This window comes from Cnephaeus nilssonii (assembly GCF_951640355.1).
Source record: "Cnephaeus nilssonii genome assembly, chromosome: 3".
Taxonomy (NCBI): domain Eukaryota; kingdom Metazoa; phylum Chordata; class Mammalia; order Chiroptera; family Vespertilionidae; genus Cnephaeus; species Cnephaeus nilssonii.
Genome location: NC_137074.1, coordinates 5,066,574 through 5,083,118, shown reverse-complemented (window position 1 = coordinate 5,083,118; position 16,545 = coordinate 5,066,574). Strand labels below are relative to the sequence as shown.

The window sequence follows — 16,545 nt, the reverse complement described above, 5'->3', positions numbered from 1 at the left end:
AATCCCCAGATGCAGAACCCTTGGATGTGGAGGGTCAACTATAATGGGAAGTGTACAGGGTCTATAGCAAAAACCTAAAGGAATAAATTCAAAATCTCAGCCTGCTAATTTTAAGGGTTTGGCATTCGAGTATAAAAACTCAGACTCACCACGACCATTGTCATTATTAAAATACAAATTAGGCACATTTCACTAAGTGCCACTGAGCATATTTGACTTTTGAATGAAGCAAATATGTACTTTAGCAAGATGGAGTCCCTCCAATTCACAACCCCAAAGTCCACGAGGACGTGAGGATTTGGTAATCCTGGGGTTTTAATAATCGAGTTTTGGAAGTAGTGTTGGAAATGGAATCCATTAATGTTTTATTTTGTTTATAATATTGGAATTCATATTGAATGATGACCACTTGATATGACTGATTCAGGGAATATATATTTTTCTATGAAACCCATGAATGTGACTCACAACTTCTTTTCCTCATTTTTACTTTCAGGTAGCAGCATTTCACAGATGCCAAAATGTGCCTCATTATGAGGCAGTTCTCAGTTTTAATAAGTTAGAAAATACAAAATACAGGTCAAGATCAAAACAGTCATATTTTTAGATGATACAGTAACATCCTCTTATGTTTCTCTATAGCACCTTAAATGTTAGAACTTTATGAACACTGAGCAAATTTATTACAATCTCATCACAACAAACTTTAATGGCAGTATGTCTGGGCTATTTCATTGTGGCTTTAAATAGGATTAGAAACCTGGTCTTGATGTTATTAAGAATTTCTTTGCCATGAGGTATAATTTGTTAATAGGTATTTATTGAAATGAAAATCACCAGATTAAATGAATGCACTGTCAAATCTTTAACATAGCACATGCTATTGGAAAACTGAATTGTTGTTTCCCATTGAAAAATATCTGTGAATATTAATAATATGATTTGCATGTGTAAATTTGAAAAAGGAAAATATGGAAACCTAAGGGTTTCTATTCCTTTTTCACTAAAAGACTAATGTAATGCATATATATACATATTTTTTTGTTACAGATTGGCCAAGTGTCTAGATTACTTGAGAAATTTGTTTGTGGTTGCATGTCTACTTAAAAAAAGGCTTTTTTGTTGTTTTCTTTTTCTTCGCATAAGCCAGAATACTTCTGCCCTACAGTTCATGTCCTTTATTCTGTTTATAGTATACTGTCATCTGAAATACTGATGCCAGTGTCTTGTTAGCAGTGCAGGTGAGAAAGGGGAGAATTCCAAATAAATGAAATTTTAGGTGCATGGGATTTGCTTTTTGAAATCTAATGAAATTAAGCCTATTTCCAGTCCCATATTTACACTTAATTTCATAGAAAATTTTTATTGGGTATTTTGCCACTTTTATCTCCCACCACAAAATGAAAATATTTGTCTCAGTTAAGATTGCGTTATGTAAAAGGTTTTGACCATTTCAGTGTAATGAAAGAATTTCAATTTTGAATTTAAAATTTACTGTGGTTGGGTTAATTTCTCTGGTTTAGTATTTAATTTGAACATATATTTGCCTTTTTTTAAGTGCTCAGTCTAAACTTATTGTAACTGCATGATATAAGCTTTTGTTTAAATCTTAACATTCTGGTAAAATGCTAAAAGGTATGCAGAATTTTAATCACGGACAAATGTATTATCATTACCCTATTTATAATTTCAATTAGCTTTTAGAAATGATTTCTTTATAATTCTGAAATCAAATTGAAGATCTTAATAGTAAAATTGACATTATTTTATTTAACAAAGGGGCTAGGACAAAGTGATACCAAAACCCTTTATTTTGTAATTCAGTCATTCTATAAAGCCAATTAACCCAGGAGGCTTAATACAGTTTTAAAACATCACATTGGTAATACTGTATATTCTAGCTCACTCAAGTTTCCTAAGCGCTTACAGGATAGCAATTTGGGTCTTACTGTTTATACTTAAGTGTTCAAATTTTGCTTCGAAGTCCAGTCTTATATTTTGCAGTAAAGTGTAAAATTGCTAAATATTGGTTTTATGTAAATGGTTTTGTGATCAGTGTCTCCACATCTTAAAAGCAAGATGTTTCTAGGAACTTTCTGAGGTTTTTTTGATTGTCTCAAGAGGCTTCCCCGACCCCAAATTAGTACTTAATTTGGGAATTATTTATAGACAGCATTCCAAAGTGTAAGCAATGCCACGTAGTTTCAGCCCAACTAAATCTAGGTAAACGTGTTTTTAAAAAATTTTCCATTGCAATACCGGATTTTTTCACTTTTATTTGAACGATGGTACAGTTGTCCTTTTTCCTCCTGTTGGGAATAGTGCTCTGTGAACTCTGTCTTCCAGCAAATCGGAAAGAGAACCAATTAAACACTTTGCTTATTAGAGAAAGGCTGTGGAAAGCGGAAACAAAGTTTGTATTAGAAATGGCCACGTTTTAAAAAAGAAGCTAATATTTTTGCAGTCTCATAGTCTTTTTAGATCAGCTTGACGACCATCGGCTTTTGAAATGTGAATTCCTACTGCCGAGTAAAGGCCTCATTTTTATACCACCGCGAAGCACTGTGTTCCTTCCCGCCCGCCCATCCTTCCCCGGCCCGATCCCGTGGGAGAGATGGCGGTTTGGAGCCGGGCGATGAATGAACTAAAGCTCCCCCGTCCCTCCTAAGGGACAAGGACGACGGAAACGGAGCCAGGGAGGGCAAGGCAGAGGGATCCTCGTCTCCAGACCGGGAATGGGGCGCTGACCCTTCCCCTCCCCCAGTCGGCTACCTGTCCGCACGGGAAGGCCCGCCCCGCGCCCCCCTCTCGTCTCAGCCTCCAGGCCCGCAGCCGTCTGGCCCCAGGTCTCCCCGCCGGGCTCAGCCGGAGGGAAAAACTCTAGTTTTCCGCGACCCCCCAGGGTCCCAGGGCGCGTGCGCGGAGGCGGTGCAGGGGGCGTGGGAGCGAGCGGCCGCACTTAGGGGCGGGGCTCGGGGGCAGGGGCCGAAGGGCGCGTGCGCGGGAGGGCGGGGTTGGCGCGCAGGCGGCGCAGGCGCAGTCCTGGGGCGCCGCAGTTAGGCGGGGCGGGTGGGAGGGACAGCATGGCGGCCACGTTCTTCGGGGAAGTGGTGAAGGCGCCGTGCCGAGCCGGGACGGAGGACGAGGAGGAAGAAGCCGAGGGGAGAGCGGAGACGCCCGAGGACAGGGAGGTGCGGCGGCAGCTGGCGCGGAAGAGGTGAGGTCCCGGCTCGGGGAGCGGGCGGCGCGCGCGGGCCTGCGGCTGCGGGTCCCTCGCCCGGGCGCCGGCTGTCGCTGGAGCGGGGCGGGCGCACGGGACCTCGGTGGCTGCCGCTCGTCCGCGGCCCAGCGCTGCCCTGGGCCTCGGGGAGGCCCCGGGGGTCTGGCAGCACCAGCTCCGGGGGTGTGGGCTGCTGCGGCTTCCGTGGGCGGTTGGACTCACGATCTTTAAAGGAGCTGCCCGCACGCCTCCCCTCCGCACGGATTCAGGGCGCTTCCTGCCCACGGCCCCCTCTTCCCGGGCGGCAGGGCTGTGTCTTCGCGCCCCAGCTTTGCCAGGCAGGTGGGTCATGGACGTAACACAGCTCTCTTGAAACGGTCATTCTCCGCCCTGCGCCTCGGTTAGCATTGCGTGTCAGTGGCAGGTGGAGGATGTCTCGTTTTAAAAAGTATTCTTTCCAAACACACAAACATTGGAGAAATTGGCGAAATGAAGATTCTGCCACCTTTATCTCCCACCGTCCGAAAGCAAGTCCCCCCCGTGACCACGGCCTTGCACCTGTGCGTTTTTCGGAATGCATCTCAAACGCTACAGGCGTTTTCTTCTAGGCTGTGTCACCCCTGACAGCATCCATCATTGATAGCCAGTCCACGATCTCATTGACCCAGTCGTCTCCGACATGGCCTCTTCCAGGGCTCTGTACACCCGAGTCCTCCCCGCCTGGTCTCTCTCTTCAGCTTGCTTCCCTGTGGAGCAGCCGCCCGCCCTTTCTCCCTGTGAGAGGCCGGGTGTCTGGAGGGTGTCCCGCGCCCTGGGTGTGTCTGCGGCTTCCTCTTGGGCCCTTTAACACGCTGTGTTTATCGCCTGCACTTCCTGGAAGTGGACGTTCCTAGAGGCTGGGTCAGATTCTGGGTGAATGTTTTGCTGGCAAGAAAGCTTGGAAGGTGGTGGGTGGTGTTCCTGTGGCCGGCGCTGCCCGCTGTCCCGCTTTTAGGGATGCCGAGATGGGTCGGGGGACAGCCTGATCTCTGGTGGAGTTCTCCGGGAACTTTGTGTGGGATGGTTTTCTCTGTTGTCGCCTGATTCCATTGTTTCCTGAGGATTATAATTATGTTCTTTATAAAACCAAAATTTGTATGTTGCTTAATACAAAATCATACTTATAGTATTTTTTTTTTTTTATCATGATAAGGCACTATTTACATGTAAGTTGCTTTAGTTTCGTCTTTTGTTTCTTGTGTTAGGGAGGTGCGGCTCTTTCGAAGACAGACAAAATCATCTTTGGAAGTTTCTCTGCTGGAAAAATATCCTTGCTCCAAGTTTATCATTGCTGTTGGAAACAATGCAGTAGGTGAGTGGAAATGCATTAGACAGACATTTTGTTGAAAGAATAAAAGCTCAACTTACTGTTTTATTTTTAATAGAAAAGATTTCAAATGTTTGTTATTGTGTTAGAAAAACTCAGAATAACTTTGTATTCAGGTAAAATCTGTCATTCATGTGGCACTGGCTTTTTGATAAACTTAAAAAATATGATTTAAAGGAAACGTTCTTGGCTTTGGGAACTTAAAAACTCAAGGAACTGGTTCCAGCGTGTTCAGGTATCTAGGATCCCTTAAGTTCCAGGGCCTGTTTTCGCCAGGCCTGGAGGGGCAGAGGGGGCATGTGTATATGACCCCCTTTAGCAGTGGTTCTTAAATGGTTTTCGGTTAACAGGCTCCTGTAAGAACATAATGAGAACTCTAGAAATAACAGTAATCACTAACATTCTGAGTACTTAAGTTCTAAGGTCTTTACATAAATGAATCCATTTGAGAAGTTAAAGTTAGAACAGTGTAGGGTTCAGCTAGGACAATATGCACGGGCAGGTGCAAGCCTGTCTAATTTTAGGGCCTCCTTCGGCTCAAGGAGAGCATTCGGGACTCCAGTCCAGATCTTTGTCCTATAAGGTAGCCCTAGTGTTCGCAGAACAAGTACGAGGTAAATAACTACCGACTCATTTATGTTAAAGTTCTACTGGCTAAAACTTTCCAGGTAAGTGTTGCCTTGTGAGAGCATAGTAAAGTGGGTCAGTGAACCTTTTCAGCTCCTGGCTCTAATACCATCTGTACTCAGGGCGTGGCCTTTTACTTCTTACAGCCTCAGTTTCCTTTTTGCTAAATGCTAGTGTAAAGTTGATGGCCGAGAATGGCCCCTTTACCTCTAAAATTCTAGAGTAACTTGAATGAATTTATTTTTTATTGACTAGAAAATGCAACCTGCAGAGCCAAATACTAACTCCTGTGAATTGCTTTTACAGCATTTTTGTCGTCATTTGTTATGAATTCAGGAGTCTGGGAAGAAGTCGGTTGTGCTAAACTCTGGAATGAATGGTGCAGAACAACGGACACTGTACATTTATCCCCCTCAGAGGCTTTTTGTGTGTTTTATCATCTAAAGTCAAACCCCTCGGTATGTGGGACTGACCTTATGTGTGTAAGACGCTGTTGTGTAGCCCTAGAGCGCCGGACTGCGGACTGAAGGTTTCCATTCCAGTCAAGGGCATGTACCTTGTTGCCGAGCCCATGTGGGAGCGAGGCAACCAATCCACGTGTCTCTCTGTCTCTCTCCCTCCCTTCCACTCTCTAAAAAAAAAAAAAAAAATCAATGGAAAAATATCCTCGGGTGAGGACGACAACAACAAAAAAGTAGTAGTTGTGTAGGCATCATTTATGTAGCGGTCATTTGAATTCCCTGTTCCTCTGTGTCTACTTTGGGCGGAGGCAGGGTAGTAACCACTTCGTTGTTTATGCACTGTTGGTAAAGTTCTTAGGAAATTCTGGTATAACTTTGTTAGAAACAAACCATAAACGTTAGGTATTTAAGTGTTGCCCTCATTCAAATGATTACTTCAGTTGGCGACTCCAGACGTGCAAAAATGTTCATTCTGTCAAAGCCGGGAGTTCTGCTTTGTTGCTGTGTAGGCCACTATTTAGCCAGTGCCTGGTACATGCTGGAAACTCAGCTGATGTCTGCTGAACAAATGAGTGTTTACGCATCCTAAAGACAGTTCTGGTGACACCAGGCTTTCATCCTAACCTAATTTGTCCTGAGGTTTAAGTCAGAAAAGACATTCTGTAGCTGATGCTGAGTGATTTCTTTGGATTGTATTTGTCCTAATTCTACTCTTGCGTTCATTTAGAGAACTCAGTGTGCTGGGCAGTTTGGGGGACAAGTCAGGAAGGTGAAGTGGCCATGCAGGTGATGTCTGCCCATCTGCTTGTCTGGCAGAGTTCCACTCCCCCCTGCTGGACACTTGAACAAAGGCAGGGGCAGGGATTCAACATTGGAAGAAGTCAGTAATTCCATCATAATATAATGTTGCTTATTTCAAATGGTGAGGACCAAGTGTTAGCCCCCCAAACTGTAGAATTTGGTTTTATAATACTTACAGTTTGTTTCTATAGCATGCACTCCAAAGTTACTGAAATTTTGTAAGGATTTTTATAAAATATTCAGTGTTTATAGGAAACTAGAGGCCCGGTGCACGGATTCCTACACTGGTGGGGTCCCTTGGCCTGGCCTGCGGGGATCAGGCTGAAACCAGCTCTCCGACATCCCTCGGGTTCTGGATTGCCAGAGGGTGCAGGCCAGGCTGAGGGACCCCACTGGTGCATGATTGGGGCCAGGGAAGGACTGTGGGAGGGCTCCAGGCATGTCTGGCCTATCTTGCCCAGTCCTGATCGGCCGGACCACAGCAGCAAGCTAACCTATTGGTTGGAGTGTCTGCCCCCTGGTGGTCAGTGCATGTCATAGCGAACGGTTGGACACTTAGCATATTAGGCTTTTATTATATGGGATTACTCAGGAAGCCAAGCATCAGGAAACTTTATGTGATCCTTAGTGGAAAAGTTTCACTTTAGATAATGATGGTCAAGTAGGAGAAATTTCTGTTACTGCGTCTAGTTTTACCATTTATTGGTTAGATATCTCTTAATTATTCAGAACCTACGTGTATAGGCAACTAAATATATCTCCAGTCTTTTTGTTCTCCCCTATCCCGGGGTCCCTATTCCCCTCTTTTACTTGCTTTGTGCAGTTAGCTATTTGGCAATATTTTATTTTATTTTTTTTATTTTTTAAAATATATTTTATTGATTTCTCACAGAGGAAGGGAGAGGGACAGAGAGTCAGAAACATCGATGAGAGAGAAACATCGATCAGCTGCCTCCTGCACACTCCCCACTGGGTATGTTCCCGCAGCCAAGGCACATGCTCTGACCGGACTCGAACCCGGGACCCCTGAGTCCGCAGGCCGACGCTCTATCCACTGAGCCAAACCAGTTAGGGCTATTTGGCAATATTTTAAGAGAAGATATGGTTGACTTCTGTGGATAGTATTGTTCTGTGACTTTCATAACCAGGAATCTCATCCTTTCATGGCCTTGTGGTGTGGCAGGTTATCTCACCTGGAGCTTACGGTCTGCAACTGGGCTTCTAAACTAACACCCTCCTCACAGGCATCAGCCGTGCTTCGGGATGCCGTTTGGGCTGAGGTCCTATCAGGCCGCAGTTGTTGCTCTGCTAAACTGCTGTTAAGTTGGGCTTACATGCCACTGAGTACTGATCTGAGTCTGGCCTCCACAGGGGGCCCACACAGGGCAGCAGGGCTGGCACCACCCTGTGTTGTAAGGGGTTCTGGTGGTCTTCACTGGGAGCATCTTCAGTGCCTCATGTGCTGCCGCCCAGTCAGTGTGCATTTTATTCCGATCTTAATCACCAGTAGTAGCTTGATTCTTAAATTTAAAGCAAAATAAGCCATTAGCAAATTCAGAAAAATAAGTGTTATCTAAGTGTTAATTAGGATATTCACGATATGTATCTGGTGACAGTCTGGGGTGCATATAAAATTTATTTGACTACAAAACTTGGGATTTGGTTTTTCAGGTTTTCCTTTGTCAGTGCAGTTGCTACGTTGCTGAAGATCAGCAGTATCAGTGGCTGGAAAAGGTGAGAGATGCCATTAGGTAAGGGTTTAGTATCTTTACACTTAACCTGCATAGTCAGATATTGAAGTGGGGAAAGTGTTGGGGTTTTTTTCCTTAAAATATTGTAGTAAGTTGTTAGAGAATATAAAGAATAAAAGGACTTATTTAACAAACATAATTAGCATAGTGCTAAAGATTGTAGGTCGCAGAGGCATAAAACATCAGTTGAATTCTTCCCATCCACCTTTTTATTTTGTTTGAAAGAAACAGAAGCCACACGCATGAAACAGAACAGGACACCACCACGGGTGAAAGCGTCCGTGCTGGCAGTGCTGGGGCGGGAGGCGGGGGCTGGCCTCAGCTGCCACTCACTCCAGACCCCAGGATATTATGCCCATTGTTCTTAGCATTATGATGAATTGATTGAGGCTTCCTTTTGTGGGAAAGTTGTGTACATAGTATGTGCCCAATAATACAAATTTTTCAGTGAAGACTTTAACTCAGCTAGGAATTTTAGAGAATAATTATAATTTGGGCAGTTACATATTATTTTTAAATGCAATCGACGTATGATGTGTATTTAGCAACAGTTCAGCTTACATCTTAGGTATGTTTTTGTATAGGCATTACACTTTAATTAGAAATAAATTTGATGTATTCTCATTTTAAAGTATATTGGCATACTTAGGAACATTTATTAAAAGTTACTAAATGCATTTTAGAAGGTCTGTGAACCTTTGATAATTATATACATGATTTTTATGTTCATGCACTTTTGTGTATTTTTTAGGGAGAGGTTTTATTAGATCTCAGAAGGGTAGAAAACTGCTGTAATAATTGGTATTTTTACTTTATATAGGATAATTATTATGTAAAAAATAGTTTATTGTTTTTGTACTATGGAACTACTTTCCCAGACAAAAAAAGGTAAAATTATGCATTTCCAAAACAAAATTTTTTTAATCAGTATTTTTCCCCCCTAGGGACACTCTTTGGGTCCCTTTGCTGTTTGGTTCATGTGAGCCACGTAATCCTGATAATCACACACAGTCTGACAGTGCCGAGTGTTGTGGACTCAGACTACAGGTGTTATAGAGAGGCTGTAAATTAGGCCTTGTGAACATGTTATGTCTTAAAGGGGACATACCGGTAACAAATATATGTAGTGTTAACATTTTTGGTTTATTTACAAAGCTGTGTGATATAATGAATTAGTCTTGCAAATCATTTATGACATAATATAAAATATCCACTTTTATTGTTATTACTTGACATAGCCATTTCTTCTCTTCATAAAATATTTTCAAACAAGGTTCTGTGACCTAAAATCTTTTTTCTGTAAAAAATTGCTGCTTTCCTTGTTTATATTATCATAAAAAAAAGCTGAAAGAGTCCGTGGAAATCCATCAGACACAAACGTAGAGGGCCATTGAGGTTAGAGCGATTGAAACTCGCCTACATTGTACTATAGAGCCCTCTCCTTATCTGCAGGGGATGTTTCCAGACCCCAGTGTTTGCCTGAAACTGCAGATAGTACCAAACCCTATGTGCACTATGTTTTTCCTATACATATACACCTACGATAAAGTTCATAAATTAGGCACAGTGAGAGGTTAACAACTAATAATAAAGCAGAGTAATTAAGACAGTAGTTGAACGCACGCACAGCCATACCTCAGTAGTCGATCTGGTAACGCGATGGCTGCTACGTGACAGGTGTAGTGTACACAGTGTGAGACTCTGGACAAGGCAGTGATTCACGTTCCAGGCTGGATGGAGTGGGATGGCATGGGAGTTCATCATGCTACTCAGAACACACCTAATTTAAAACTTGTGAATTGTTTATTTCTGTAACTTTCATTTAATATTTTCAGAATGTGGTTGATCACGGGTAGCCAAAACCATGGAAAGCAAAATCCGAAAGCAAAATTGTGGATAAGGGGGGACTACTTAAAATTCTTTTACATTCACTTAAAAGTGGTTTTTAAGAAGACTCATTTGCTGGCGTCGTCGGTGGGTAGGAGCGGGAGTGAACGTGACTGCCGATAGGGTTCCCAGTTGAGCGACTCGTTTACTCTGGACGATGTTCTGGCCGTCGTTCCTGGCCATCTTTGTTCCTGACTTCATTTCCTCCGACTGCAGCTTCCTTAGGTGGTAGTGCTGTCCTGGTTCACAGGTGAGGAAGGTGACTTGAAGGTCACTTAACTAGAAAGTGACAGAACCAAGGTCAAATCTAGGTGAGGGGATAGGAAAGTGTGTGTGCTATTTTTCCATGGACACTCCTGCAAGGCCTGACATTACTGTGAGTGGTGGTAGATAAACACCTGGGGAAATGTTTCTATTCTGTAACAACGTTACATATATACATATTAATTTGAAATCAATTTTGTGTTAGGTTTTTGGCTCTTGTCCAAAGAAGAATATGCAAGTAACTATTCTCACCAGTCGACATGTTACTGACTATAAGACTTCAGAATCTACCAGCAGCCTTCACTCTCCTTTCCTGAAAGCCCTAAAAACACAGAATTCCAAAGAGCCTCCATGCTGCTCACTGCTGGAACAACCAAACATCGTACACGACCTCCCTGCAGCAGGTGGTATTAAAGTTCGTAACCTTTACATTACCTCTTGGTATTGCTTTGTTGGTAGTTACTACTTTGAGTGTGAGAGGTCTTTTTGAAGTAGTTTGTTAATGATTAATAATGCATTGCTGTTTAACCTCAGTATCTGTAGTTGCCAGTCCATTCTGTTTGGTTTGAGTTTTAAAGTTTTCCACACACAGTTCCATGAGAACAGCTCTGAGTTCTTAACGGTTACCCTTCAGAGCTGCTCTGTTCCTTGGTCTTTGGTAACTCCTGTGAGCCAATGTTAGATGTAAATTGTTGGTATGTGAAAAGTTGGTAAAGTGTGTTTTAATTATCAATATAGTAGTTTCAAATATTGAATCTTGATAGTTTTAATATTTTTGTTCCTGTTACTATATCAAAATTAGATTGCTACTTTTCAGTAGTAAATGTTACTATATACAGTTAGTTGTTATCCTATATAATAAAAGGCTAATTCACTATGATGTGCACTGTGGCTGCCAACCGGCCTGATCTGGCCCCAATTGGCCCCTTCCCCCCTGGCTGGCCCTGTCCCTGATTGGCCCCCCCACCCCGATCGGGGGTGGGGCCGGCTGGCCTACTGCCTGCGGTCCCTCTCGCTGGCCCAGCCTTCCCCTTCCCTCCCACCCCCACCCCGCCTGGCGGGAGTCCCTGGCTGGCCAGCCCCCCAATAGGTCTCGATTGCCGGCCAGGCCAAGGGACCCCACCTGTGCACGAATTTGTGCACCAGGCCTCTAGTTAATAAAAGGGTTTTCTTTCTTCTAAATGTTAAATTTATTATAATAAATGGCTCAAAGTTTTATATTATGCTTTATATATTTATTATTTACATTTAATTTACTTTGTTTATGATAGCAAAATTTTAATCTTGTTGCTACTTAAAATGTGTTTCAGCAGTATGTTCAGGAAATGCAAATAAACAATATTTGCCTATGCTGTGCACCTGAAACTAATACAAAATACTATTGAATGTAAATTGTAATTGAAAAATTAAATTTAAAAAAATCAATATATGCAGAAGCAGGAGAATACTTAGGAAAATAATTGGCTTTGGAAAATATATGCATTATAATTAGTTCAAAATGGCAGTAAATGCTTTTCCTTTCTTGTATATTCAGTTCTGAGCTACTGTCAAGTATGGAAAATCCCTGCCATTCTGTACTTGTGTTATACTGACGTGATGAAATTAGACCTCATTACAGCTGAGGCTTTTAAGCCTGTGCTTTCTTCCAGAAGCTTGAAAGGTTTGGTTAAGGTAAGACTTTATTTAACTCCTTGACTTAGTAGCTGACTTACTATCATGAACAGGCAAGCATAAATGTGTGGTGTCAACTTAAAACCTAAGTAGCACTCTGAGATCCTGTTTTCTCAAAGCTTCCTAACCTGGCGGTTGGAATTTGATTGGCGCCCTCTCTTGTAGATATCCCCCTATAATTTGAGTGTCTTGTTTGTGTGTGATAGATCAGTGCCAGGCATTTAATGGCTGTGTAGAAAAATGGTTTTACTATTCGAGAAGTTTCTGTAACTTATTAATTTGGAGGGTTAGTAATTTTTGAGAAGGCATTTGGTTAATTTAGAATGAATTAATTTGGAAGGCAGTATTTTTTAAGGAGGCATAGTATGGATTCACCTAAATTTGTGGGACTAGATGTGTGAAGATGAGATAAACCTGTTCCCTGCTTTCAGTTTGTATATTTATCTGTGGGCTCCTCCCCAGCAAAATACCTATGGAACGTATACACAGAAAGTCCTGCCTGTAATTGCGGGTAGTTTAGGAGCTCCCCTCCTCTTCCTAAGAGATTTGCTGGAAACCCATGGACTCCCAGTTTGAAAACAGCTTCCTTAAAGGGATGAGGGTGTAACAACGTTGTTCCACAGCCCTGTGTTGTTCAGAATGGCCATTCGTGTTAAGGTGTTCGCTCATCTCACAGGTCTCATAATTAGTTTGTTTCCTAGTGCGTCAGTCTTTGTGGAAACAGGCCATGCTTTTTCATTTTGGTGTTCCCAGTTTGTCACAAGCTTGGCATGTAGAGGATGGCCCTCAGTAACCATTTGTTGAGTTAATAAAACTGTAAGACTCAAGTATAATTCAGGTACTGTCAGCATTCTGTTTCCGTGGATGGCAGGGCCGACTTTTTGCATGATTCTGCTCTATTTCATGTAAGGAACTTGAGCATCCGAGGAGATTAATAGCCTGGGCAGTCCTGGAACCAATCCCCTGCAGATCCTGAGGGACCACTGTGGGTCTTCCAAAACTGTTAGAGTAATGGATAATCTTTCTGACAAATTGAGCTACCTTACCCTATCTAATAAAGAGTTAATGTGCAAATAGAGCATCACTCCAACACACAAGATGGCCGCCCCCATGTGGACACAAGATGGCCGGCACAAGATGGCCGGCAGGGGAGGGCAGTTGTGGGCGATCAAGCCTGCAGGGGAGGGCAGTTGGGGGTGACCAGGCATGCAGGGGCGGACCCAGGCCTTGAGGGGAGGGCAATTGAGGGGGACCAGGCCTGCAGGGGAGGGCAGTTGGGGGGAACCAGGCCTGCAGGGGAGGACAATTGGAGGGGACCAGGCCTGTAGGGGAGGGCAGTTGGGAGGGACAAGGCCTGCAGGGGAGGGCAGCTAGGGGCAACCAATCCTGCAGGGGAGGGCAGTTGGGGGGGGGAGGATCAGGCCTGCAGGGGAGGGCAGTTGGGGGGGACCAGGCCTCCATGGGAGGGCAGTTGGGGGCGGGGACCAGGCCTGCAGGGGAGGACAGTTAGGGGCGACCAGGCCAGCAGGGGAGGGCAGTTAGGGGCAATCGGGCCAGCAGGGGAGCAGTTAGGCATCGATCAGGGTGGCAGGGGAGTGGTTAAGGGGTGATCAGGCTGTCAGGCAGAAGCGGTTAGGGCAGTGGTCGGCAAACTCATTAGTCAATGGAGCCAAATATCAACAGTACAACAATGGAAATTTCTTTTGAGAGCCGAATTTTTTAAACTTAAACTTCTTCTAACGCCACTTCTTCAAAATAGACTCGCCCAGGCCGTGGTATTTTGTGGGAGAGCCACACTCAAGGGGCCAGAGAGCCGCAGTGTGCTGACCATGGGGTTAGGGGCAATCAGGTAGCTAGGCAGGCAAGCAGTTGGGAGCCAGCAGTCCTGGATTGCGAGAGGATGTCCGACTGCCCGTTATCCCTTGAGGGGTCCCAGATTGGAGAGGGTGCAGGCTGGGCTGAGGGAACCACTCCCCCTCCCCCCCCGCCCTCCCCTCCCCCGTGCACAAATTTTGTGCACCGGGCCTCTAGTACCTATATAGCATCTCTTTTGAATTATATGCTAATAGTTTTCTGTGCTTCTTGGTTAACTGATTGGTTCTTCCCGCTTCCTGAGAGTGGGCTGGGTGGTTCTGTCCATATTGTGGTATGGTGCTCAGCGCACAGGTACTCCAGAACTTCGGACTTGTTCTGAGAACTGTAAATCATGTGTCATGTAGTGTTTAGTTCAACTTTTGGGTTTTAAAATATTCTTTGAAGGGGAAATTTAAATAACTTTTTAAACCTTTTTATTTCTGCATTAAACAAAGATTTGTGGGAGGGAGGGTGAGCCAGGTGGCTGTTTTGAAGGATGGTTTTCTTAGTGACCACATATAGTCATCCCGAATTCATAATTTCTTTGATCTAAAAGTGGTATTTGGTCAACACACTGGATTCTCTTGAGCGCCTCCTGTGAGGACCCCACAGTGCTAGGTGGTCCACCCCAGTGGGTCCTTTGGTTTCTTAGGTGATTTCATGCCAGGCCAACAGTGGGCATTGTATGACAGGCAATGGGAGGGGAGGGAGAGGTCATTCAGTAGAGGCTCATTAGTCAATGGAGCCAAATATCAACAGTACAACAATGGAAATTTCTTTTGAGAGCCGAATTTTTTAAACTTAAACTTCTTCTAACGCCACTTCTGATCCTCCCCCCCCAACTGCCCTCCCCTGCAGGATTGGTTGCCCCTAGCTGCCCTCCCCTGCAGGCCTTGTCCCTCCCAACTGCCCTCCCCTACAGGCCTGGTCCCCTCCAATTGTCCTCCCCTGCAGGCCTGGTTCCCTCCACCAGGGACGTGGCACTTCAGCTGGATTTGAAAGATGAGTGAATCCTGGCGCACAGGGCAGCAATGGGAGCCAGAGTGGGCGAGTTCAGGGAGCATTGAGGAGAATGGTGTGAGCAAGGTATTGGGCTGCAGAGGGAAGTCAGCTCATGGGGGTGAGATGGGCCGAGCTAGAGCTTCGTGTCCACGTAAGGGCTTTGGACGGCCTGCGGGGATTCCTCTGAGCTTTGAGTGACAGGAGGACACCCTTAGATGTGTGACCCACTTGCCTTTTGTTTGAAAGGAGGTGAGCGGCAGCGCCCTTTCCAGTTGGGCGCCGGTGCAGGGATTGGGGTTGCATGTCGCTTCTCCCTGAATTCTCAGCCTCACTGTGTAACATCTTTATTCTCTCCTTTCAGAATATGCCCCAGAGCACAGAGATACTGAAGAAATTGGTGGCAACAAATGAGATTCAGAGTAACATTTACACGTGATTCCCGATGGTTTGGTCACCTGTCCGTTCCTTGGGGGGCAGCAGCAGCACTGTTTCATAGGTTCCTTTTTTTCAAGAAATATTTTGAGGGTGTTAAAAACAGAATAAACTTATTTTAAATTCATTGTAGTTATAATTGTTATTTATGGTGGTGCTGTTCACAGCTAAAATAAGCCAGTTGCTTTTCTTTATCCACTAGGTGGGAGTATTGTTTTATTTGAATATTTTGAGGTAATATAGTTAAATTTTTAAAAAGCTACAGGTTGTATTAATATGGCAAAGTATAGTTAATTTGGTGAAATTCTCTGTGATATCTGAAAGTTGATGGTCTGTTGGTGATTCCTAATATATGAAAAGTTTCTCATATGAAACTTTATGAATTCTACAGTTTTTTTTGTTCTTTGGGTAAAAATTGATGATAAGGTAACAAAGATATATATTGGCTCAAAATGAAACAGAAAGAAAGTTGCCTTTATTTCCTCACTTCAGTAATACTTGACAGGCAGCCTCTTCACCCACTTTCCCAGGGCTCTGGTGCAAGGTTAGCTGTTGGTATAGTCAGCACTAATGGGGTGTTCTATTAGAATGTGACTTGAGTCATGAACTCCAAGTAGCCACACTACTTCCCCAAACCACAAACTCAAGTGCATTAGTGAAAATAAGTTTTAAAATGGTGGAGTTTAGAAATGTTTTTTACTCTTTTTCTTCCTTTTTTAGGTATTGGATCATTTATATTATATTAGAGGCCCGGTGCATGGATTCGGGTACCGGTGGGGTCCCTTGGCCTGGCCTGCGCCCTCTCGCAATCCAGGACCCCTCGGGGGATTTGCTGGTTTTGGCCTGATCCCCGCAGGTGAGGCCGAGGGACCCCATCAGTGCATGAATCCGTGCACAGGCCTCTAGTATGCATATAAGGTCTTTGGTTAATCTCTGTTTTTTATGGTGGTGCCCTCCCCGCTTCCCTCTTACCTCTTCTATTCATCAGTCTGTTCCATATTTCCATCCTATGCGTTGAGTGTGTCTGCCCCCTGGTGGTCAGTGCACATCATAGCTACTGGTCAGCAGGTCACTTAGGCTTTTATATATATAGAGAGATAGATTTATATATCCTACCCAGTTATGTCTTCTAGATTCAGTTTATTTACTGTTGGTAGTGGTTGGAGGTGGGGTGGGAGAGACTGCTGACTCCTCGAGTAAGTTTGGTTT

The 16,545-nt window shown here is 44.1% G+C and overlaps 1 protein-coding gene across 1 annotated transcript; it reads left to right on the top strand.

Annotated features, from left to right (window-relative positions):
* Positions 1 to 3,051: 3,051 nt before the first annotated feature.
* Positions 3,052 to 15,463, top strand: PSMG1 (proteasome assembly chaperone 1). The gene is made up of 7 exons (XM_079766353.1): positions 3,052 to 3,217; positions 4,465 to 4,571; positions 5,520 to 5,671; positions 8,147 to 8,209; positions 10,583 to 10,781; positions 11,912 to 12,048; positions 15,266 to 15,463. Exons 1-7 carry the CDS (start codon positions 3,084 to 3,086, stop codon positions 15,338 to 15,340), a joined length of 867 nt encoding a protein of 288 aa, XP_079622479.1. The 5' UTR covers positions 3,052 to 3,083; the 3' UTR covers positions 15,341 to 15,463.
* Positions 15,464 to 16,545: the final 1,082 nt, after the last annotated feature.